At 39.7% G+C, this 25051-nt stretch overlaps 2 protein-coding genes across 3 annotated transcripts in view; both read right to left on the bottom strand.

Moving 5' to 3' along the window:
• The window catches only part of LOC115212943 (neutral alpha-glucosidase AB), a 68619-nt gene extending 67071 nt beyond the window's left edge, over positions 1 to 1548 (bottom strand). For both annotated transcript variants that reach the window (XM_036504212.1, XM_029781789.2), the window contains exon 1: positions 1402 to 1548. In XM_036504212.1, coding sequence (XP_036360105.1) covers positions 1402 to 1430 — 29 coding nt within the window. In that variant the 5' untranslated portion in view covers positions 1431 to 1548. The remainder of the gene's footprint in view (positions 1 to 1401) is intronic.
• A 12622-nt stretch (positions 1549 to 14170) lies between these two features.
• LOC115212993 (E3 ubiquitin-protein ligase UHRF1-like) overlaps positions 14171 to 25051 on the bottom strand; it is a 27083-nt gene continuing 16202 nt past the window's right edge. Inside the window, exons 4-9 of the mRNA XM_029781860.2 lie at positions 24244 to 24304; positions 22774 to 22889; positions 21131 to 21168; positions 18332 to 18485; positions 17775 to 17884; positions 14171 to 16018 (exon numbers count right to left, since the gene is read on the bottom strand). Coding sequence (XP_029637720.1) covers positions 15752 to 16018; positions 17775 to 17884; positions 18332 to 18485; positions 21131 to 21168; positions 22774 to 22889; positions 24244 to 24304 — 746 coding nt within the window. The 3' untranslated portion in view covers positions 14171 to 15751. The remainder of the gene's footprint in view (positions 16019 to 17774; positions 17885 to 18331; positions 18486 to 21130; positions 21169 to 22773; positions 22890 to 24243; positions 24305 to 25051) is intronic.

Genomic DNA, 25051 nt, shown 5'->3' with positions numbered 1-25051 from the left:
CTTTTAAGGGGTACCTAGAATGAGGGATAATTTGAGAGATATGTACCAGCTATTTTTCTACCAGGTAAAGGTTGTTTCAAACAAAATACAAATCACGACCATCCCACACTTCTTTGTATTCTAACGATTCTTTTCAATGTAGTATATCAAATAAAATGAAATATACTGGAAAAATTCCCACACACTTCTCTCTCTCTCTCGCTCATATATACATTTATATATATATAGATAGATAGATAGATATGGTAAAAAAAAGGCGACGAACTGGCAGAATCGTTAGCACACCGGGCGAAATGCTTAGCGGTATTTCGTCTGCCGTTACGTTCTGAGTTCAAATTCCGCTGAGGTCGACTTTGCCTTTCATCCTTTCGGGGTCGATAAATTAAGTACCAGTTACGCATTGGGGTCGATGTAATCGACTTAATACCTATGTCTGTCCTTGTTTGTCCCCTCTGTGTTTAGCCCCTTGTGGGTAGTAAAGAAATAGATATGGTAAAAAAAAATAAATGTATTAAGCCACTTTATTTGTTGTTGTTGGTGAGGCTCCAGTGAGCTGCCGGTAGTATAAAACACCCACCGAAAATATGTAAACAAGAGACTAACAAAAAAGCCGTGAAAATTAGTGACTTAGCAAGGCGAGAGAAAGAAAAATAGTTGTTATTGTAAAAGAAGAAAAATCGAAAATAGATATCTTTTGTCTCAACAAAGACGGGAATGTTTTTTTTAGGGGGGGTGCTTTCTGTTTTCTGTTATATAGAAAATAAAAGCCGACAGGTGTAGGCGAATTAGTATTAGCATATTATTAAGGAATGTCATTATATTGCTAAGAAGAACAAAATGACAAAATCCCAGCGGATTTAAGAGAAATATGAGGCGAGGACCCGAAATAAATATACAACATAATACTAATTATGACTCGTTGTTCTATCAAATATTTAGAGGAAAAAAACTAGTTTAAATAAAGAGTTGCTGAAGGAACCGATGCGAAATTTATAGAAGTATTTCTTCTTTCTTTTCGGTGAGTGAAAACAAAACGACGTTTCAGGAAGAAGAAAAAATAACAGAAAGAGCTGAGTTAAGTACAGTAGTCGGAAGTGCAGGGGAAAAACACAACAGAAATACTAGAATGGTTCTAAAATGGGGGGTCAGAATATAACCGTTGACGTTTTGTAAACCGGTCCCTCAATTCCTGGCCGTTGATTGTAGTCAGCGCACTGCTTGCCACGTTGTCGGAGAACATCGTTATATATTCATAAACAAGACGAGTTAGATGTTTAAAAACTAGCAATTTTGCTAAAAAAAGGAGCAATGCTGGCTTGAAATGCCACGAGGAAAGAAATGTGAAAGATTCATAGGTTCAATTCTGATAAAACATGCAGAAGAAAACACGAGCAAACTTACCGGATTAGACATGTACAGGAGAGCGCCATGTTTCATATACTACGTAGTTCTACGTAGAGAATTCTGATTGGTTGAGACAGGACCAACAACAGATTTATTAGAAAGAAGCGTGGAGTGCGCACAGTTACCGATTTTCAACTATGGAAGAGCAGAAGTGAATGTTCTCGTATCTTCTTACCGGCTTAACGAAAGGCCTATTTCTCTAAAACAAAAGAAACTAATTAAATTTCCTTTCTGTGTTTATTATTAAATTCTTTTCAGTTGTTGCTAGCTGATGTGTAGAATCTTGTTTTAAGCCAATATAAGGCAGATTTAAAACAGGAAGGAATTTTTAAAAAAAACACAAATAAATAACGTATCAACCCCTTCGCTCGTTCATTCATTCATTCGTGCTGAAGTCGGGCAGGAACTCGATTAAATGCTTGAAAGACTGATTCACGTTGAAATCAAAGTTTAAAAAAATTTTTTAATAACAACTAGACCTTGAAGAAGCTCAGATAATGTTTAGTCCTAACCGAAGTGATTAACGGCATGATGTAATTATTTCGTATGGTATCCAGTGTTATATTAGCTAAAGTTCACTTTTCTTTACATGGTTTCACTTGAGGAAAATTTGGCTGCTACTTCTAGCAGATCGACCAATCATGTAGAGGCTCCTGTTTTGGCTCGTTCAGTCTCTTGGTTTCGTAATCAAAATCAATAGTACGTTATTTGATTAAGTACGAAACCTTTTTTCCCTGCGGTAGCATATAATCCGTCAGATGTTCACAATAAATTAAAGGGTTTTATTTCATCGATCCAGACAATTTGAATACGAAACCAATTTCAGGAATGTATTTAGACCGACGTCTTTCATATCTCGCGGTATGCACCCAGTGAACCGAATCAATGATTCAGTTTCAATCCTTGTCTGAATTAAATCCGTAAAAATCGTTCCAAATAAACGTCAGCGTAACACATAATCTCATTTTCCAACACGAAGGTCTGCGAACCATCTTTCTAGTTTCTATACTCAATTCTCTCTCCATATATACATATATATATTCTTTCTTTTATTCTTTTACTTGTTTCAGTCATTTGACTGCGGTCATGCTGGAGCACCGCCTTTAGTCGAGCAAATGGACCCCAGGACTTACTCTTTGTAAACCTAGTACTTATTCTATCGGTCTCTTTGCTGAACCGCTAAGTTACGGGCCGTAAACACACCAGCATCGGTTGTCAAACGATGGTGGGGGAACAAACACGCACGCATGCACACACACACACACACACACACTATATATATATATACGATAGGCTTCATTCAGTTTCCATCTACCATATCCACTCACAAGGCTTTGGTCAGCCCGAGGCGATAGTAGAAGACACTCGCCCAAGGTGCCATGCAGTAGGACTGAACCCCGAACCATGTGGTTAGTTAGCAAGCTACTTTATTTCAAAGAATTGGCCATAAAGGCCGTACATAGAAGTAGATGCGGGCTGGACAAAACACAAGATGAAATGAATAGAAAAAATGAATAAACGAAATTGGTGAAGGCAGACGATGCCTGCCGATCGCTGCTTCCCAAAATCATTGTTCTTTTTTTTTTTTAAACAAATTGAGGTTATAAACCTCTTACATTGGTTCATTTGGACACAAGGCCCTTAAAAATGAGGCACTAAGCCTCTTACATTTTTCAAAAATGGGTTGTACACCCTTACAATGCGAAGCACTAAGACCTCTTAACTTTTTTTGCTATTATTTTCTTGCCTGCTGATACCCGACCAGGCTCAATGCCTCAATGGTGCTAGGTCGGGGTGCTTCAGCAGGAAGTGAAACATGTCTTCAGGGAAGGAGTCCATCACCTTGCAAAGACCTGTCTCCCAAATGACCTCCACAGCTAGCTTTGTAGTTCATTCAGGATCCTTAGTGCAGGTTAGAACCCCTCCCCCCGATCTTCTTTGACAAACTTTTGAACTGCCCCTCCCTTGTGGAAGAAAACCAAAAATTCCTCCTCCAAATGGAGGGAGGCCACAGCTTCCTCCATTGGTGGCACAATTCCCACCGACGGGGCTTCGGAAATTTCCGGCAATGGCCTGTTTTTCTTCTTTTTTTGCTTATTTTTACCATGGGAAGGTGGAGCTCCTCCGTTTTGTCAGGGAGATTTTCGTTCCCTCCCACAGTTTCAGTTTCCTTTTTAGGATCCCTCAGTGGGCAGCCATTGTTACCCACCTTCTTCCTCTTTCTTCTCTTTTTTGAGGAGGCTTCCACCTCCTCGACCATCTCCATCTCTCCTGAATGAGGAGTGGGAGGCACTTCTTCAACTAACTGCTCCAGTATCACTGAATACCTGTTACCAGCCATAGTCAAAAGATCTGGAAAAACCAGATTTCTTGCAGCTGATTGGGTCCACAGGTCCAAAACAGCTTTTGACCCGCCAGCAACAACTTCACATTCAACAGCTTGGGTCCGCTGCCACCTAGACCCCGGCGGATAGTATCTTCTATCCACTCAGGTTCCATTCCAGGTGGCAATCCACAGACCCAAGCTCTTGTTAATTTCTTCCCACAATATGTGGGAAGAAACAGAATCTCTTGCCCTTCCAAGGGCTGGCTCACAAACCTGTGAGCCTCCTCAGGGGTGTCAAACAGCAGCCACACTGTTGCATATTTGGCACCCCTGGAAATAAATCTTATGGTTGGCAGATACTCTGCCAACTCTTTTTCAATATCTATTTTTTTGAAGACGGCGATGGTGTTGAGCAACTTTGAGTATGTCCTCAACACCACTATCCTCTCCTCAAAGTTTTTCACCCACTCTTTGAGTGGGACAATCTCCCACTCCAAAGCAGTGTCCTTCTTCTTCGCCATATTCATTTAGAAAAATGTTCAAAAAATCAAGAAAAAAGAAAGAAAAGAAGAAGGAAAGAAGACAGTTCACAGACACAGTGAACACAATTCTGGCTAACTGGTACTCTACAGGAACAGGAACACAGCTCCACAAATTTCACCTAAAATTTGGTGGAAAAAAATTCCACAATTTTTTGGAGGCCCCAAAACAACAGTCTTCTCACAGCTAAGTGAGACACTTAGTGCAACTACAGGCAGACAAATGCCCAGAATCCAGTAGGGATTTCTTGTTCGAGAAAAATAAACAATAAACAACAAACCCTCACTGAATCCAAAAAAACAAATGCCTTCAATAGTTCAACAATTCATGATGCTGCATACCAACATCGTGACACCATTTAGTGAAAGGAAAACACTGACACGCGCATGCAAAGTAAGCAAGCTACTTACCACACAGTCACTCCTGCACCTATATATATATCTATTTCTTTACTACCCACAAGGGGCTAAACATAGAAGGGACAAACAAGGACAGAGAAAGGGATTAAGTCGATTACATCGACCCCAGTGGGCAACTGGTACTTAACTTATCGACCCCGAAAGGATGAAAGGCAAAGTCGACCTCGGCGGAATTTGAACTCACAACGTAACGACAGACGAAATACGGCTGCGCATTTCGCCCAACGTGCTAACGTTTCTGCCAGCTCACCTATATATATATCATCATCGTTTAACGTCCGTTCTCCATGCTAGCATGAGTTGGACGGTTCGACCAGGGATCTGGGAAGCCAGAAGGCTGCCCCAGGCTCCAGTCTTATCTGGCAATGTTTCTACAGCTGGATGCCCTTCCTAACGCCAACCACTCCGTGAGTGTAGTGGGTGCTTTTTACGTGCCACCTGCACTGGTGCCAGGCGAGGCTGGCAGCGGCCACGGTCGGATTGGTGCATTTTACGTGCCACCTGCACGGAAGCCAGTCGAGGCGGCACTGGCTTCGGCCACGATTTGGATGGTGCTTTTTACGTGCCACCTGCACTGGTGCCAGGCGAGGCTGGCAGCGGCCACGGTCAGATTGGTGCATTTTACGTGCCACCTGCACGGAAGCCAGTCGAGGCGGCACTGGCTTCGGCCACGATTTGGATGGTGCTTTTTACGTGCCACCTGCACTGGTGCCAGGCGAGGCTGGCAGCGGCCACGGTCAGATTGGTGCATTTTACGTGCCACCTGCACGGAAGCCAGTCGAGGCGGCACTGGCTTCGGCCACGATTTGGATGGTGCTTTTTACGTGCCACCGACACGGAAGCCAGTCGAGGCGATATATATATATATATATATATTCAAATTATCAGTGATCAGAATTGGCAATCATTACAACGAGGGACAGAATGCTTCATTTGTTCTTACTTTCTATGTTTGAGTTCAAATCCTATTGATGCCAACATTTCCCTTCATCCGTTGTACAAATTCAAGGTTGTAGATTGGCAAAACTGTAAAAACCTTGGGCCTTGTGGTATTTCTTCCACCTCTATGCTTTCTGCATTCAAATTCTGCCATTACCCCTTGGTTTGACACCCATCTGGCACCTTGGCTGCCTTCAGTGGAGTTCATTCTGTTGCAAGTATTTGGACCCCAAGTCTCTGGTTTGAAAATACCTCCCTTTTTTCCCTCCTCTGCATCAAGAAGCTTTGAAAACAGTAACAACCCTCAGGTCCATATATTCAATCAAGCTGATTATGTTTGGAGACTGAAAAGCTTCTTAAAACATTGTTATCAGCTCATCCAGGTCAACTAATCCTTGTCCACAAGAAACATGGCTTCCTTTTCAAAGTTTTTAATCTGTCAATCTTCTCCGGCAACTGAGCAGAAACACAAAGTAAACCCATCTTGGAACACTGTTCTGGTGATCTGCCATTTATTTGATAAACTTATATGAGGAAGATAAGATTTAGAGAAACCTTTCATATCTAATGTTGTCTTAAGAGGATAAAGAACCAGTGGTTTGAGGTTCTTGAAATATTGTCACCAAGAAAGAAAGTCACATGATTTCTGAGAGCCTTGAACCCTGGTGCAGTTTTTTCCTTCTAATTTGGTATTTGTTTCCAAAACAGGTTTGTTTCACTTACTTGAAAATATTTGCTGCAGTGTGTGTCCTGCTATGTCTATGATAATTTTCTGTATTTTTGTCAATACTTCTACACTGATCTCTGGTCTATTTATCTTACAATTCTGAGCAATTCTTGAGACATTCAAACCAATCACAGCTTGCCACAAAGCTTTGACTTTCAATGCCAGAATCACATATTTTGAGATCATTCCATAAACTTAATGCTTTCATTTGGCAAGTATAGTGAGTTACATTAATTCATTTTCTTTATCCCTATATTCCATTTTGCTGGGTCTATTCCAAGCTAATTGTGTAGCAGTTAAAGATGTTACACTTTCAGATTTTTTTTTTAATGTTACAGCAGATTTTCCAAACAATTGTTGGCCACAGACCAAGAACTCATCCCATATCTACAGCTCATTATCCAACACCAAATCTTTGTAACACTTCTAAGTTAGTTTCTAATGCTACTCTTTTTGAGTTGGCTTCTTTTTTCTTTTTTCATTCATAAGTAGCAGTAGCGCAAGATGTATTTTTTGTTGCCATTGCAACAGTGATAAGTCAAAGAATAAATATTTGCAGAAAACAAATTCTAGGGTGTACCATCTACCACCTAATACTTCAAAACTGGCTCGACTACTTCGTTTTAATTGTAATGAAAGAATATTTTGGTTGATAGACAGAACAAAACTCTGGGATGGATGTCTATATACACAAATATTTATTTTATCATTAACAAAAAAAAAAATGCTGTCATTGTGACAAATGATAGAAAATATTTACACCAAGTGAAGCAGTGATAGTAGTCGTATAGGTAGGTGAGAGGCATAAATTCCTGCAGCAAGTTGGCTTTAGCTGCATTATGGCCACTAGCCAAATGAGCTATATATATCTAATGGTCTGTCAAAGAAAGGATGCCAAAGACAAGATTGTTAATAATATTTCAATGCATTGCTTACAATAACTGCAATTCTAACAGGTTAAACATTTGCTGGTCAGCCCAGCTACTGGTAAAAGCAAGTTTTTAATGAGTCTTCCAGAGACTTAAATTGTTTGCTGACATCATCAATCCCTGACCGAATTCTGTTGACTTTTCTCTGCATAATATGCTTAATAGAAATATGAAGATAGTTTACATTATTGAGAACAAATAAAGTAGAAAGATTGAGATTGCCTTATCCCAAAGCTGACTGACATAGCTTCCAATAGTACATCGGGTCATTGTGTTGGGGAGTTTGAAATCCCAATATTTTTTATAACACCAAACAGAGTTTCTAGAATATTCAACCAAGCTATTGCTAGGAAGATTCCTGTTCACTTGGTTGCACACCAGTTGACCTGACTGACTGTGCTATGTTTGCAAAAGTGTTAATGTCTTTTATGACAACACTGTGTTTCATAACTGGCCTTGCCTTTTATGGCAATATTGTAGGCAATGGTCCTGAGCTGGGGAACCTGAGTGTAATAGATTAAAACTCAATGAGAACCTTGAGTTTTATGTGACATAATGCTTTTCTTTTTAAGATGGATTTGAAACAATTATTTAATGATAGTAAATCTATTTACCATTTATATTCAAAAAATAAAACTTCCGTTCTTCACCCATGAAAAGAGTTTCACATTTTGCTTTTGTGTAACATACAAGCACATAGCATAATAAGTGGAGGCACATGGCCTAGTGGTTAGAGCAGTGAACTCGCAGTCGGGAGATTGTGGGTTCGAATTTCAGACCGGACGATGTGTGTGTTTATGAGCAAAACACCTAAGCTCCATGCAGCTCCGGCAGAAGGTAATGGCGAACTTCTGCTGACTCTTTTGCCACAACTTTCTCTCACTCTTTCCTCCTGCATCTTGCAGCTCACTTGTGACGGACTGGTGGGGAACCTATACACCAAGGAAACCGGCCCTTATGAGCCAGGTGTGGCTCGAGAAGGAACAAACAACATAGCATAATAAATGGAATAATATTGTAGATTCTTAGAGTTATTGCTTAGCTCCAAATCAGTTATGATCATGCGAATTTATGAGCAAAAATTTTCCGACCATAACAATTTTGTCTTATATTCAGATAAAGTGTATGAATGTATCTAGGACTACTTTTTCCAAATGCTTACACCTATTCTTATTTAAGACAGTAAGGTGTGTGTATTTGAGGGAGATTCAACAACTTTTTCTAGTAGATTAAGCAATCATATGGAAGTACTCACACTGACTCATTGTCAAATAGTGTGGTGGTGGTGGTAATGACAGTGGTTTGTGATGCAGTAACCAAACACCCAGTCATCATACAATGATTCAAGGCTGAACTTACACGTGTTCTCTTAGGGTCTTCAAAGACTTGAAATCATCACTGCAAGCTAACAAAAACACTTGTAATTTTGACTGTGCTCCCTACAGTGTTTTTTCCCATTGTCTGCAAACCTCTCCTAAACTCATTACTTATAGTCACACCACCACCATTGTATGCTTTAATATGTATGTGGGTTATTGAAAATTAAGTGTTCTGGTCTGGGACATAGCTTTGTGTCACTGAAAGGTGAGGAAACTTGTTCTCAAACTCTTCTTTAACCTCAGAAATTTATTGGTCCTAGCTTTTAATTCTCAAACATAAAAGAAAACTTCCCTTGGCTGTAGTACAAGTCTATTGCAAGTATTTCTAAAATTACATCATTTACTTACCCTCAGCCCAAACAATGCTTTTACTTTCTCTCATTTCCCTTTCTTTAGATGAAACGCAAAACTTGTGACATTGGATACTTCATGCTTCATGGCAACTGAGCTTATTGAATTCTCTTGTTTCCAGCAGCTTAAATGAACTGGAGCATGTAGAATATAGTGTTCTTCATTAAGATTCAACAAAGCAGTTGGTTTGATCACACAAAGTCAATGTAAATAGCAAAATAAATATAAAAATTACAATAAAAAGAAGCAATATAAAGGGTGAAATCTAGCAAAAATTGACCTCTGAAGAGAAATATTCTTAGCTAGATATTGTCACCATGTACTTTTAATTTAGCTTTCAGCTGAGAGTGAAGGGCATTTATCCCTCTACAGGTCTCTGAGAGAAAGGGATGCTGAAACTAGAAATCAGGTCTGAATGTCTGCTAACAGAGTGGATACCACAAAAAGTACCCAACAGGCCAAGTGATGGTGATAAACTGGGTGCTTGGTTAAGTCTGTTAATCATTACTGAGAAGGAGGGCATGTAGAATAAAGTGTGAAGCTTGAAGACAAAATGAAATATATGCAATAGATTTGAATACATGAACAACCACCACCATTGGAATTAATTAACAAAGACAAGAAAAAATATAGCGTAAAGATCTCTGTGGAGGGAACCTGTGACAGAGGTAGACCCAGGAAGACATGGGACAAGGTGGTGAAGCATGATTTATGAACGTTGGACTAAGACCTTTGGTGATATGCTGTGCTTGGGAAGACCCATCAAGCCAAGTGAAATCATAGTTGTGGCTGATACTGGCGTCACATAACTGGCACCCATGCTGGTGGCACGTAAAAAGCACCTTTCAAGTATTGGGCCTCATGGAAGCAAAGTGACTGAGCTCTTTTCAAGCATTGGGCCTCATGGTGTCAAAGTAGCTGAGCTCCTTTTGAGTGTTGGGCCACATGGAGGCAATGACTGAGGCTTTTGGTATTATGTCATGCTTAAGAAGTCCCATCAAGCCAAGCAAAATTGCAGTCACAGCAGATACCGGTGTCATGCAAATGGCACCTGTGCCGGTGACATGTAAAAGCACCCATTACACTCTTGGAGTGGTTAGCGTTAGGAAGGACATCCAGCCATAGAAACCATGCCAAATCAGACTAGAGTTTGGTACAGCCTTCCAGTTTGCTAGCCCTGGTCAAACATTCAACGTATGCCAGCATGGAAAACGGATGTTGAATGATGATGATGATGTTTATTGTATTCACTGTAATGAGAACTGAACTGAAAACAGAGGGTTACCAGATTTTGATACTGGAAATAACACGTTTCATACTTTAGCTTCTCCTCAATGCTACACTGAGTTGATGGGTCTTGTCTTGCAAATCACTTGGTGACCCCATTAGTGTTGGTGTCACAAAAAAAAAAATAAAGAACTCAATACACACTGTAAAGTGGTTGGCATCTAGTCATAGAAACCATGCCAAAGCAGATACTGGAATTTGACACTGTCCTCTGTTGAACCATTCAACTGATGCCAGTATGGAAGGCAGATATTAAACGATGATGATGATTGTTATTGAAGCTAACAGGTATTAATCAGTAACAGCTAGGCTTAAAATGTTTTCTAAATGCTAATTTATATTGATTTTATGACATCCATTCAAATGAATTGATTTATGCAGCTGTATTCACACGATTGTTTTAATCTGAGATGTGTGTGTGCATGTAGGCAACAGATTGATATAGGTGGAAGGAAAGACAGCAGGGGAGGCAAATCACAGCGAAAAATAGATATAATGAGGACAGGGGAAGAGAGAGGGAGAGAAAGAGAGAGAAGATAGAATAACGGGACAGGAAGACAGAAATTTGCAGAGTAGAGACAATGAAGAGTGTGAAGAGTGGTGAGAAAACTTCTATGAGAAGGTAAATGTTGATCTTTCATAAAAACAAAATAAAAAATGCTCAGGTGCAGATCTAAGGCCTCTTGAGACCTTCAGAAACTTTGGATATTCTAAGGTGGCGAGCTGGCAGAAACATTAGCATGCCAGGCGAAATGCTGATCGGTATTTCGTCTGCTGCTACATTCTTAGTTCAACTTTGCCTTTCATCCTTTCGGGGTTGATAAATTAAGTACCAATTACACACTGGGGCCGATGTAATCCACTCAATCCGTTTGTCCCCCTCTATGTTTAGCCCCTTGTGGGCAATGTAGAAATAATAAACTTTGGATATTTTAATTAGTTTATGTAAAATTTTGCATAGGAAAACTTGTGCAGCTGCTCAACCTACTAAAATGGCGACTAATCTCCATTAAATCCTAACATATAAATCTTCAAGTATAGTCCGCCCTTGAGTATAACACACAGGGGATTTTTAGGGGGTTGTCCCTCTGAAAAACCTAAACCATGTGTATAATATGCACCCCTTCTCTAACTTGAGTCGAGCGTAATTAAGCCAGCAGCACCTAGTCAAACAAACACTTCCACGCATGCGTAACACAATAATGATGTTCTTAACTGTTATTCTGTGTTCTGAATACTTCTATTGTAATAAATGTTGCTTACTGCAAGTTATGGATGATTCTTTTATGACTTCATTGCTTTCAGGCTTAGCTTAAGATATTTTCGCGCCTGACATCACAAAATGCGTCTAAATAAACATTGCTGGATAGCAAATAGAGACTCGGACATTGATTAGAAAATGTTTTTCATTTTTAACCTCATATATATTACGCATAAGGGATTTTGACCTTTAAATTTTGGGGAAAAAATGCAGATTATACTCGAGGATTTGCGCCAAGTTAAAGTTTTAGCCCTTTGGTATTCAGTATATTCTGTCAAAAGTAATGTTTATTTATTCATATTGTCTTTAATTAATCCTACATTATTCTTAGCTTCAAGATTTCGGTGATGTGATTGTTTATTTTAAAAATGACATTGTTGGGTAGGTATGAAAGGCCCGATAAAACAGGCAGAATATTTTGGCTGGTTATGACCAGTTTAAATGCTAAAGTGTTAAACTATCAAAACTAAACTTCATCACCAGCACCACCATCATTTAACATCTGTTGTCCAGGGGTGAGGGGCTGCACTAGACTCTTTTACATGCCACTGGCACAAGTATCAGTTGCATAGCACCAATATCTGCCATGACAACAATTCCACTTGGCTTGCTGGGTCTTCTCAAGCACAGCAAAGGCCTTGGTCATTTGTCATTGCCTCCATGAAGCCCAACACTCTTTTGCATGTGCCACATTGCGTCTATGAGGCCAAATGCTTGGAAGGTACCAGTTACATGACACCGGTATCAGTCACGACTATAATTTTACCTGGCTTGACGAGTCTTCTCAAGCACAGCATATTATCAAAAGTCTTGGTCATTAGTCATTGCTTCCACGGGGCCCAATGTTTGAAGATAAAGCCTCACCACCTCATCCCATGTCTTCCTGGGTCTACCTCTTCCACTTGAAAAAGATAATATAACAACTATTGACAAACATTACATGAACCCATGAGGAATCTTCTATGCAGTTACTCTTCTTATTGAAAATTTCTCTCAAATCAGACTGACAGAAGACTACATTTGGGATAATGCTGCCATAGATGATAAGAGAGTCACAGCAACAACATATTGGGTGATAGAGTAAATATGTAATTAAACAAGAAGTGCATTACACTTGGAAACAGAGGAGACAATCAGAAGGTAGTTTTGCTTCAAAGGTTCTGAGTTCAACTTTGTCTTCCATTTTTCCCCAGGTGTTTATATTATAAAATACCAACAAAAAGTTGGGGGCTGATCTGAATTGACCATATTTCTGTCCAATATGAAACCTATATTGGAAACCAGGTGTTTGGATGCAGACAATTTGGCATGGCTGATTTCAACCCAGAGTAGCTCCCAGGGGCATCCTGTCTTGAATTCCTTTGTTATTGCCTGGAGGACTATGATGAATAAGAGGGGGCTGAGGACTGATCCTTGGTGGACCCCTACCCAGATTTCTTCACTGTACTTGTTGCCAACCCTCACCTTACTGACAGTTGTATGCCGTCTAAATTACAAAAATGAAAATAACACTGATATCTCATATATTTATCAAAATTACATAAAAATATCTTGAAATACTAAAGAGTAAATTTATTCAATAAAATCACCATTGGCTTCAACCACTGCTTCCAGACAACTTCAGAATCTCCTGCAACTCTTCTGGACGGTCTCCTTGTTTAAGCTGCCATAATCCTTGCCTTCAGTTCATCTTTGGTGTTACAAGGAGTTTTGTTGGTCTCTCACTCAACTGCACCCCACACATAATAATCAAGGGGATCGCAGTTTGGGGAGTTAGGTGGCCAGATGTTAGAGAGGATTTGGTCAAATAAATTGTTTGACAGCCACGACTGGTTTCTCCTGCTTGTGTGGCATGGTGCAGAATCCTGTTGCCAGACATAGGGTCTTCTAGCAGCCACCATCAGAGCCCAGAGCAACATTACCACCTCCAGGCACTTGATGTAGGCCTCCGTGTAGAATCTAAGGCCACATGGGAAGCATAAGGTCACCATCACTAGTGATCACTCCAAACACCATGATGTTGACTGGATATTTGTTTTTATCACCCAAATGCTCTGAAATGTACATATTGGAGCTTCCAGTGCAAATGCCAAGCAGTACAGCATGTCGTTTCCAAATTTCTGGCAGAGTGAATTGCATCATGGTGCTGTGTTTTCACAGACAGTGCCCAACTGACCCCACTATATTGTATAGCAGACAAAATCAAAAGCAAACAATGCACATGCGTGAAATAAAAAAAATAATAAAACCCTGTCTATGTACACACAATATAACAAGTAGTTTCATGTTTTATAGAAGTGGCAAAGTAAAATAAACAAAATTTCAAAGCAAAGCAGTATATTTTCTTGGTATTAATAATCTTCAGGTAAATATTTATGTAATGGTAGCATCAACAGGTATTGTGCCTCACATTCAATAGCTGTAGTGAAATTACTGGATTTTTTTACATCCCCGTAATGTAGCAGTTCGGCAAAAAGAGACCAATAGGCTTACAAAGAAAAAGTCCTGGGGTCGATTTGCTTGACTAAAAGGTGGTGCTCCAGCATGGCTGCAGTCAAATGACTGAAACAAGTAAAAGAATATCTACAAAAACACATGAAGCACAAAGAAAACTGGAAACAAAAACAGGTTTGTTTTATTCACATTTTAAAAGTCAATTTGCTTTGGTGATCAACAAGAATGTAAAAATACAAATAAAAAAAACATTTATTACAAAAATATGAATATGCTGCTGCCTTAAACCATTCTTTTCCAGTTCCAGAGTTCTTATATGTCTCAGAAATTTTCAGCAACTTTTGCCACATTCAGAAGAATAAACTTATAGAAAGGCACATTTTGAGATCTCCAATGACAAAAAATTAAAACAGATTAATCAACCACAAAGTCATAATTATGAAGTGATGAACCAAACTTAAAAATGAACTGCGATCCAAGTTAAATCAGTCAAAAGTTAAAAAAGCCAATTGAAGTACTCTTATAGACCCAGTTTCTGTTGGAAAAATGGCACAAAAGGAACTGTAAATGGAAATCATTGAATCACAGAGTAAGGAACTTATGTAATGAAAATTTTAAGATAAATCTTTATTGCACTTTTTTCTCTCTTAACTTACTATTCTTGAAGAATCCTACCTTTATGAGAAAATAACACTATTTCATAATACTAATAAATAAATGCTTGTAACCTTTTTTTTCTGAATTCTAAGTGGTGAAGTAAAACAAGACCAAGATTGATAGAAGACAATTTATGAGCTGCAACCTCTCAGATGTCAAATAGTGAATGCTTAGTTAATTTTATAACAATATACACATATATTTCTTATAAAAGAAATTTTCTTTAAAAATATTTGAATGATTTGTTTAGAGCAATATACAGTGTACTAAAATGCTGCACTATGTTTGATAAATTATAAATTGAAAGATTTGTCCTTCAATGTATGATGAACAAAATTTCATAAAGTCCACACTTGAAAAAGAGACTTTCTTGTGTTGAAGTTACACTTGATGGAATACAAACTGACAACCACTGAGTCTAATATCTTACTGATTGACAGCTAAATAAATATTAAGTTTTATCATACAAAAGTAATTGGTTCTACAAATTAAAGTAAAATGGTTTCAGTGAAATATTAAAATATTTGTTCAATGTTGCATTTTCAAAAACAAAAACTTTACTAGTACCTTAAATATAGAATTAAATTTTGAACTGAATGAGTAGCTAAAAGATGATAACACCACAAGGGACACATTGTTATTCTGAGACAATTCCTCATGCAACAATGAAAATCTAATCAGTAATCTTTAAACCATAGTGGAAATTGAAAATGTGAAACTACAATGCATGAATATCATTTGTGATATAAAAACCTATTTGCATTTTCCCATAAAGGCCCGTTTTAAAAATGTTCCAATCAACATAAAAAAAAAGTAAAAATATGAACCAAAACCTAAAGAGATTTTGTGTGCATATCTAGTATTTGTTTCAAACATTGAATGGTAACACCACAGCCAATTGACAGAAACCAACGACAAAGTCTCTTCTTTCTTCTAAAATATTGCAAGTTTTAGACAACACCATACAATTTGTTCATTTGGCAATTTGATAAATTGTTAGACTTTTGTTGTTTACCCTCCACCCAAACAGATTTATTTCTGAAAATTTGCTTTCTTTTCTTAGCTTTGAATTTTCTTCTTAAACACTGGAATCTTCACCATCGACATCATTATCCGTCATTTCATTACATTTGCCCATGCCATCCTCATCACTGTCATTTTCTTCAGCAGGAGAATCACCATCACAGTTGTCTTTCTTCACCAAATCCAATCCATTGTCTTTATTACTACTACTACTACTGCTGCTGTTTGAGTGTTGACTTGCTGTGTCAGAGTCTAACAAATCCACACCAGAGTCAGCATCCGATTCTTCATTTGCTTTATCACTAAAAGTATCTTGGTTTTTCTGTAAAATAGAACAAAGATCATTGAAACCTGAGAAATGAAGACAAAATAATAATTCAATGCAGTAAATTTAAGAAAGGATATCAATTGCTCACTTTATTGGGTCATCACATTGTTTAATGCTAGACTTATAATATGGTGTCTTACATTATGAATTTCTTCTAATTCCATCAAAGTTGGTTTAAATGACCGAAGTCATCTTCTGTGCCTAGTGTAAAAATGTGAGCACTTTAAACTGGTGTCGAAATCAAAATCAAATTTGATGACTGGCTAGTCCTTGCCAGTGCAGCGCTAAGAGCACCATCCCAGCGCGATCGTTGCCAAAGCAACAAACTGGCTTCTGTGCCGGTGGCACATAAAAAGCAACATTCGAGCATGATCGTTAGCCCTGCGAAGCCTTACTGACACTTGTGCTGGTGGCACGTGAAAAAACAATCGAGCAAGGTCGTTGTCAGTGCCGCTGGACTGGCCCCCGTGAAGGTGGCATGTAAAAAGCACCATTTGAGCGTGGCTGTTGCCAGTACCACCCGACTGGCCCTCATGCCAGTGGCATGCAAATGCACCCACTACACTCTCGGAGTGGTTGGCGTTAGGAAGGGCATCCAGCTGTAGAAACTCTGCCAGATCAGATTGGAGCCTGATACAGCTGCCTGGATTGCCAGTCCTCAGTCAAACTGTCTAACCCATGCCAGCATGGAAAGTGGACGTTAAATGATGATGATATCTCTTTACATTCTACTACAGACACACTGTTCAGACATCTGGGTCTTTAAGAAATCAAGTTTTTATTATGAATCAGTGTTTATGCACCAGTAGTTATCACCATGGTCACTGGAGTGTAGACGGAATCACAGAGTCTAACATAGCAATTAAACCTCAATTGTAGACTTGCTGCTCACCTATGTACGGCAACAACAGCTTCAGTTATACACTTATTATCTGACATATCCTCCTATCTATGCACCTTTGGGTTTCTATTACGGATTGAGCCAGGTATGATTTAGTAAGTCAACTGGTCGAACCAGGAATTGAACCTGTAACCCAGACTGCTTACTGAGGTCTTAACACTAGTTGAAACTGCTCACATCTTTACACTAGGCACAGAGGATGACTTCAGTCATTTAAACCAACTTTGATGGCATTAGAGAAGAACTTCATAATGTAAGACACCATATAACTCTTTTTTTTTTTTTACTCTTTTAGTTGTTTCAGTCATTTGACTGCGGCCATGCTGGAGCACCGCCTTTAGTCGAGCAAATCGACCCCGGGACTTATTTCTTTGTAAGCCTAGTACTTATTCTATCGGTCTATTTTGCCGAACCGCTAAGTGACGGGGACGTAAATACACCAGCATCGGTTGTCAAGCAATGCTAGAGGGACAAACACAGACACACAAACATACATACATATATACGATAGGCTTCTTTCAGTTTCCGTCTACCAAATCCACTCACAAGGCTTTGGTCGGCCCGAGGCTATAGCAATAGACACTTGCAGTGGGACTGAACCCAGAACCATGTGGTTGGTAGGCAAGCTACTTACCACACAGCCACTCCAGTCTAGCATTAAACAATGTTACGTAGAATACTGAAAACATACTTAGAAAACACTTTAGAATGCACTCGAGGGATCTACGCTGCTGTTTCTAGCAGCCTGAGTGACTACAAAGAAGCTCTATCAAAAAGTTATACCATTGCTTTTATTCTACAGCAGTCATTTGCATAAATAAATAATAAGCAGTCAAACAATCAGCTTACCACAGTCCATGGAGGAGGAGCTTGGTTGGGACAGCGCCGGAGTGCAAATTTCCACACACCGAAACCAGAAAGACCAATGGTGTACCAGTATTTTTCCACAGTGTAGAGGCCTGTAGCATGAAGAAAAAGAAAATATAAAAATACATGCAAAACAACTTTAAATCACATGGCTTTGCATGGTGCAGGAACATAACAGAATATGATTGCCCAAGGTACAGTGCAATGGGACTAAAGCAACACGGTTGAGAAGCGAGCTGGCAGAAACGTTAGCACGCCGGGCGAAATGCGTAGCCGCATTTCGTCAGCCGTTACGTTCTGAGTTCAAATTCCGCCGAGGTTGACTTTGCCTTTCATCCTTTCGGGGTCGATTAAGTACCAGTTACACACTGGGGTCGATATAATCGACTTAATCCGTGTGTCTGTCCCTGTTTGTCCCCTCTGTGTTTAGCCCCTTGTGGGTAGTAAAGAAATAGGTTGAGAAGCTAATTTAACCACATAGCCATGCCAGTGTTAAGCTCAGAAAGCCAGTTCAGCCAACTCAATAAAATAATCCTTACCATCATAACGATATCCTTCTTCAGGGGCAAAATCACTCTTGGATTTATAGCCTCGGATCACTCTAACAGTTCTCCCTAGTTCACAGTTGCGGCTCAGAGCTAAGTTTCCTCGAGTCAATGTTTGGTCTTTAGACTGTGGTGCTGTTCGTAAATTCTGAAAAGGTGGGGAAAAAAAAAAGAAAGTTTTAAAATTTGAGTAAGCAATAGTTTATTCTGTAAAATAAACATGGATAAAGTAGAAAAGAAACAAAGGATCTCATCATCATTTAACATCCGTTTTCCCACTCTTGCATGGGTCAGATGGAATTTACTGAGGCAGACTTTCTATAGCCTGATGCCCTTTCTGCTGTCAGCCCTCACCGGTTTCCAAGGAAGGTGATATTTCTCCAGGGCGAGACATGTTCATCACAGAAGATTGGAGATGAACAACAGTTTGTGTGATGCTCATATATCTCACATACAGTGGGGTGCAAAAGTCTGGCACTCTGTCGCTTACAAGGGTTCCAGTTGATCCAATCAATGTAACATCTTGCTCAGGAGATTAATGTGTAAGTGGCTGAGCACTCTACAGGCACATGTACCTATTCACATACTTCTCAGGAAGATCCAGCGTGACACAGAGTGTAACAAGGCTGGCCCCTTGAAATACAGGTGCTACTTATTTTTGCCAGCTGAATTGACTGGAGCAACGTGAAATAAAGTGTCTTGCTCTCAAGGACACAACGTGACACCTGGAATTGAACTCGTGATCCTATGATTGTGAACCGAATACCTTAACCACTATGGTATGCACCTTCAAAAGTAGGTAACCAGTATCACATCAATGTTATAATACTTAATTGATTAAAATTATTAGCACATTAAATTAGTTAGTCTCATTTTTGATATTTTCAGTGTCATTAATTATAATAATACATTTGTAAAAGCTAACACTTATTTTCCAAGCTGAGATTCGAAACTGCATCTAAGGATTCTTGCTCGTCTGATCCACCATTGGCCAAACAGGCACGAAAGGAATTTTTTTGACCTGTCAAAAAATGATGGATGGATTTCCCTTTGACCTCGGACCTGAGTAGTGTCACTGAAGGTTCAAGTGGACAGGAGGCAACCTACATAGGTAGAAATTACTCCTGTGGTATGTTTGTCCTTTTACCTGGGATCACCATTATAAATACAGTCAGACACATGACAGATAAACAGATAGCCATCAACAGGCAAATGGTCAAGAGACAGCAGACAACAGAGAACCACATATTCAGCATGAATTACCCAACACAGTAGCGGTCACAGAACATAAACAGACATGACCGAATGACCAACGCACACACAGACACAAAAAATGTCTGGTTCCACCTCATCACATCAACACAGCATATCTCCAGTTCATTTTTTACTTTACCAACTCGAAGCAGATTGGTAACATCATGTAGCAGCTTTCCTTGTGTATACCACACATAAATCCAAGTGTCGATTAAATAAATCATTTAAACCACAATCCAATGCTTGTTTTACTTTGTTGTCGTCAACATCTGCTACATCAACAATATCTTTTGCTACACATTTATCATAACTATTATTATACTTTTAACGTAACTTTTAAATGTCTTGCTATGCTAGAGTAAGAATAGCCTGGACAAAGTTCAGCGAGCTCTTACCCCTGCTGGTGACAAAAGGCCTCTCGCTCAGAGTAAAAGGCAGACTGTATGATGCATGTGTACGAACAGCCATGCCACATGGTAGTGAAACATGGGCCGTGACTGCTGAGGATATGCGTAAGCTCGCAAGAAATGAAGCCAGTATGCTCCGATGGATGTGTAATGTCAGTGTTCGTACTCAACAGAGTGTAAGTACCTTGAGAAAAAAGATGGCACGTAAAAAAAACACCTTCTGAGCATAGTCATTGCCAGTACCGCCTGACTGGCCCTCATGCTGGTGGCATGTAAAAGCACCTGCTACACTCTCGGAGCAGTTGGCATTAGAAAGGGCATCAGGCTGTAGAAACTTTGCCAGATGGGATTGGAACTTGGTGCAGCCTTCTGTCTCTCCAGTCTTCAGTCAAACCGTCCAACCCATGCTGGCATGGAAAGCGGATGTTAAACAACGTTGGTGATGATGGGGATATTGTGGGAAGACTTTTGCCAAGGGAACCACAGAGTGGGACTGAACCTAAGGCTGCCTGGTTGGGAAGCAAGTTTCTTAACCACACAGCCACACTTCAGCTGTAGTACAATAACCAACAATAAAAATAAAATAACTACAGAATTTAGTTAGCGATAAGGCTAAAACTTTCATTCTCTTTATTCATACATTTTTGGGGTTGTGTTGCTGTAAGAAATTTTCATTATTGTTTCTTCATACACCTGCAGAATCATCATCATCATTGTTGTTTAACGTCCACTTTCCATGCTGGCATGGGTTAGACAATTTGATTGAGGACTGGCAAGCCAGGCAACTGTACCAGGCTCCAATCTGATCTGGCAGAGTTTCTACAGCTGGATGCCCTTCCTAACGCCAACCACTCCGAGAGTGTAGTGGGTGCTTTTACATGCCACTGGCATGAGGGCCGGTCAGGTGGTACTGGCAACGGCCACGTTCAAAAGGTGTTTTTTGTGTGCCACCTGCACAGGAGCCAGTCTGGCAGCACTGACAACGACCACGCTCAAATGTTGTCTTTCACGTGCCACCAACACCTGTGCCAGTACGGCGACACTGGCAACGATCATGCTCGAATGGTGCTTTTTAAGTGCCATTGGCATGGGAGCCAGTCAGCGGCCCTGGCAATGAAGAAATACAACTTACCTTTGGATTTGTTTTGGTACCTCTGAGATCTCGACCTCCTGGTAATATGAAGAAGAAAGGATTCAACGATAACAACACAAATGTAGAATGGTTTAGTAAAGCTAATAAGTAACGTCACAATATATTCCAGTTGTTGACTGTTTAGATTGCTACACTAGTGGTCTAAGGACTATTGGTTTGTAGGCGCAGTTACCCCACTCCCATAGTGGGTTTAAACAAACTGGCACTAGAGTGTGAGATTCTGGCACGAACCCTTAGGACTATCTCTGCATTGAGACATGAGACTATGAAGATGTAACCTGTTACAGTAGCAGATATGAATTCACACACAGAAGACTATGGCATCCATGCATCAAACCATTTTCATTTATCATTCAGCTGGTGGATATATGTGCAGCCACATTAAAGGTATATTAAGTCACAGCCTAGTTTTATGTATTCTTTACACCGGGTTTCTTGTCAAATGATATTACTCTGAGTAGAGTCACATTAGGTGGAATACAACCCATTCACCTCAAAGTTCTTATTTAATGTCCATGCTCTATGCTGGCTTATGTTGGACAGTTTGATAAGATCCAATATGTCTAAGCACAGTTTCTGCAGCTGGATGCCTTTCCAAACACCAACTACTTTACAGATTATGCTGAGTGCTTTGTTTTTTTTCATGCTAGCTGCACTAGTGAGGTCACTATGCAGCCTGCAAGACAGTGAACCTCCAGTAGAAGTAACGTTCGGCTAGATGAGGGTTAAAATGTGAGAGAAGGGGCCAAAGCAGAACAGGTTTCTTGCTGTAGAGGAGTCACATGGCTAAACATTTTAGAAAAGATGGTGTGAGTGATCAGTGTGAAGCTGGAAAGAAAGATAAAAGTGTGGTGATGCAGTTTATGGACGGACCTTCAGGGTATGAGAGGAGTGGAAGTGAGTGGGGAGACAGAGTAGGATGGATGAAAGGGTGAAGTGATGTAGGTGACCAATGTAAAGATTTGAGTGGGGCTGAAGGGTGGATAAGGGGTGGGAGATGACCAATGGTGTACAAATTGAGGGAGGTAGCAGGAGTAGAGCAGCAGAATAGTAAGAATGATATGGTAAACAGGAGGATGAGGGATGATATGTAGTAGAGTAGGTTGCAGGAATGTTATGAGTAGTTCAAATCTATAATAAAATATCATCACGTCACCATCCAGTCCATCAGATGTAGTTACACATTGCTGGTCACAATGCGTTCGCATTGTTTTAGCCTTTGAATGATGCCACCCCGCTGGCTAAGCGAGCAGGCCAACAGAAGAAAGAGTGGTGAAAGAGTACAGCAGGGATCACCACCCCCTGCCGGAGCCTCGTGGAGCTTTTAGGTGTTTTCGCTCAATAAACACTCACAACGCCCGGTCTGGGAATTGAAACCGTGATCCTACGACCGCGAGTCCGCTGCCCTAACCACTAGGCCATTGCGCCTCCACATAATAAAATATATGAAATGGAATTGACATCTGGATTTGAACCCAATACAATGATAGAGGGATAAATTTGCTTTGATTAGGAACAATACCAGTCTGTAGGAAGAACAGACATTTTGATGGTGGTGGTCATGCTGGTTCTACCATCACTACTACATTAAGTGAATTAGAAGAGATGAATGAAAAACCTACCTGCTCCTGTGTATGTGAAGCATTCTCCAAAATCTAAATCATCTTCATAGCCACCTGACAGAGCAATAGAATATGCTCCTTCTGTTTCACTTCCATGAATACCAGCAACTGTAGGTCTGAAGAAGATGTGTGTGATTAAGAAAGAAGAAAAACCACCAATAGCAACAAATCTAAACTATTTTCAAACATTTAAAATAGTGTATGAATGGACAGCATAACGCACAAGACCCCCTCTTATCCAAATAAAGTATTCCTCATTTATGATACATGAATGCATTCAGATTTCTGGGATTTTATTAATTCTTTAACCCTTTAGTATTTAAACCGGCCATATCCGGCCAAAATATTTAATCTGTTTTATGTTCAAACTGACCAGATCCAGGCTCTCACACCTACCCTACAATGTTATTCTACATTAAGTAATTGCACCATCAAGATCTTGAAGATATGGGATAATGCATGATCAATTCAAATCAATGTGAATCAATAGGCATTATGTTTGATTGAATAATCTGAACATTAAAGGGTTAAACTAAGTAATGCATTTAGCAGCAGGAAATTCCAAGGGATTAACACTAAACCCAAGTAACCCCAAAGAATTCCATCGTCCATTGTTCCCTTAAACAGATAGATGGTAACTTTAGTAGGTCAAGAACAGATTATTACAGCAAAAGGGATCCCAATAATCAAGAGTAACTTGTAAAATTTTCTTTTCTTGATCAATATTGACAAAATTGTAATTCTATTTCTATATAAAGATATCATTTAGACTCTATTCAGACACAATCAATTAGAACTAAGGCCAATTAAAAAAACTGACTATTTCATCTTTATTGCAATCAATCTAGGTGCAGGAGTGGCTGTGTGGTAAGTAGCTTGTTTACCAATCACATGGTTCCGGGTTCAGTCCCACTGCGTGGCACCTTGGGCAGGTGTCTTCTACTATGGCCTCAGGCCGACCAAAGCCTTGTGAGTGGATTTGGTAGACGGAAACTGAAAAGAAGCCCGTCGTATATATGTATATATATATATATATATATGCATGTGTGTCTGTGTTTGTCCCCTTAGCATTGTTTGACAACCGATGCTGGTGTGTTTATGTCCCCGTTACTTAGCGGTTCGGCAAAAGAGACCGATAGCACATATACTGGGCTTACAAGAGAATAAGTCCCGGGGTCGAGTTGCTCGATTAAAGGCGGTGCTCCAGCATGGCCGCAGTCAAATGACTGAAACAAGAGTAAAAGAGTATCTAGAACTACATTATTGAATGTGTCCAGCTGTTTTTAAGAAAAGAGGATATCTGGTTGCTATCTTTAGCATGTTGAGTGACCACATAGAACAAAAACAATCAATTTAGCTGTCAAATTCTTATTCTCTGTAAGTTCACAAAACAAGCATATTTGTCCGAAATATGTGTGAATTGGTAACTGAAGTTCTCACTCTTCCAAGTATAACAATCAAGTAACTTACCTGTGGATTCCAGCATAGCTACACTCCACTCGGGACTGCCACCAGGTGCCGACTTCTACACCTGTCAGATACAAGAAACGTGATAAATTTTACTGACAAGGTAGGTAATAAATAAAAGCTATTATTTATTAAGGAATAAACATTTATGTCACTCTTTGACTAGTTTCAATTACTGGATTGCAACCATGCTGAGGAACAACCATCAAAGGTGTTGGTCACTTACACTGACTCAAGAATTTTACTTCTTGGTAACTTTCTAACAAGGAAAAGTAAAATTGACCGAGGCATAAAGGGAGGTAATCACAATGTAACAGAACAGCTAAATTAGAAGCAAGTTCAGGTGGTGAGCTGGCAGAATCATTATCGCCACAGAGAAAATGCTTAGTGGCATTTCTTCTGATTATGTTTTGAGTTCAAATGCTGCCAGGGTCAATATAACTGACATAGGCGCAGAAGTAGCTTGCTTACCAACCACATGGTTCCAGGTTCAGTCCCTCTGCATGGCAACTTGGTCAAGAGTCCTCTACTATAGCCTCAGGCTGACCAAAGCCATGTGAGTGGATTTGATAGATGAAAACTGAAAGAAGCCCGTCGTATATATCTATGTGTGTCTGTGTATGCACACCCAACATCGCTTGACAACCAATGCTGGTGTGTTTATGTTCCCGTAACTTAGCAGTTCAACAAAAGAGACTGATAGAATAAGTACTAGGCTTACAAAGAATAAGTCCTGGGGTTGATTTGCTTGACTAAAGGTGGTGCTCCAGCATGGCCGCAGTCAACTGACTGAAACAAGAGTATACCTCCT

This window comes from Octopus sinensis, linkage group LG6 (genome assembly GCF_006345805.1).
Source record: "Octopus sinensis linkage group LG6, ASM634580v1, whole genome shotgun sequence".
Classification (NCBI taxonomy): Eukaryota; Metazoa; Mollusca; class Cephalopoda; order Octopoda; family Octopodidae; genus Octopus; species Octopus sinensis.
This window is presented reverse-complemented; position numbering and strand designations above follow the sequence as displayed.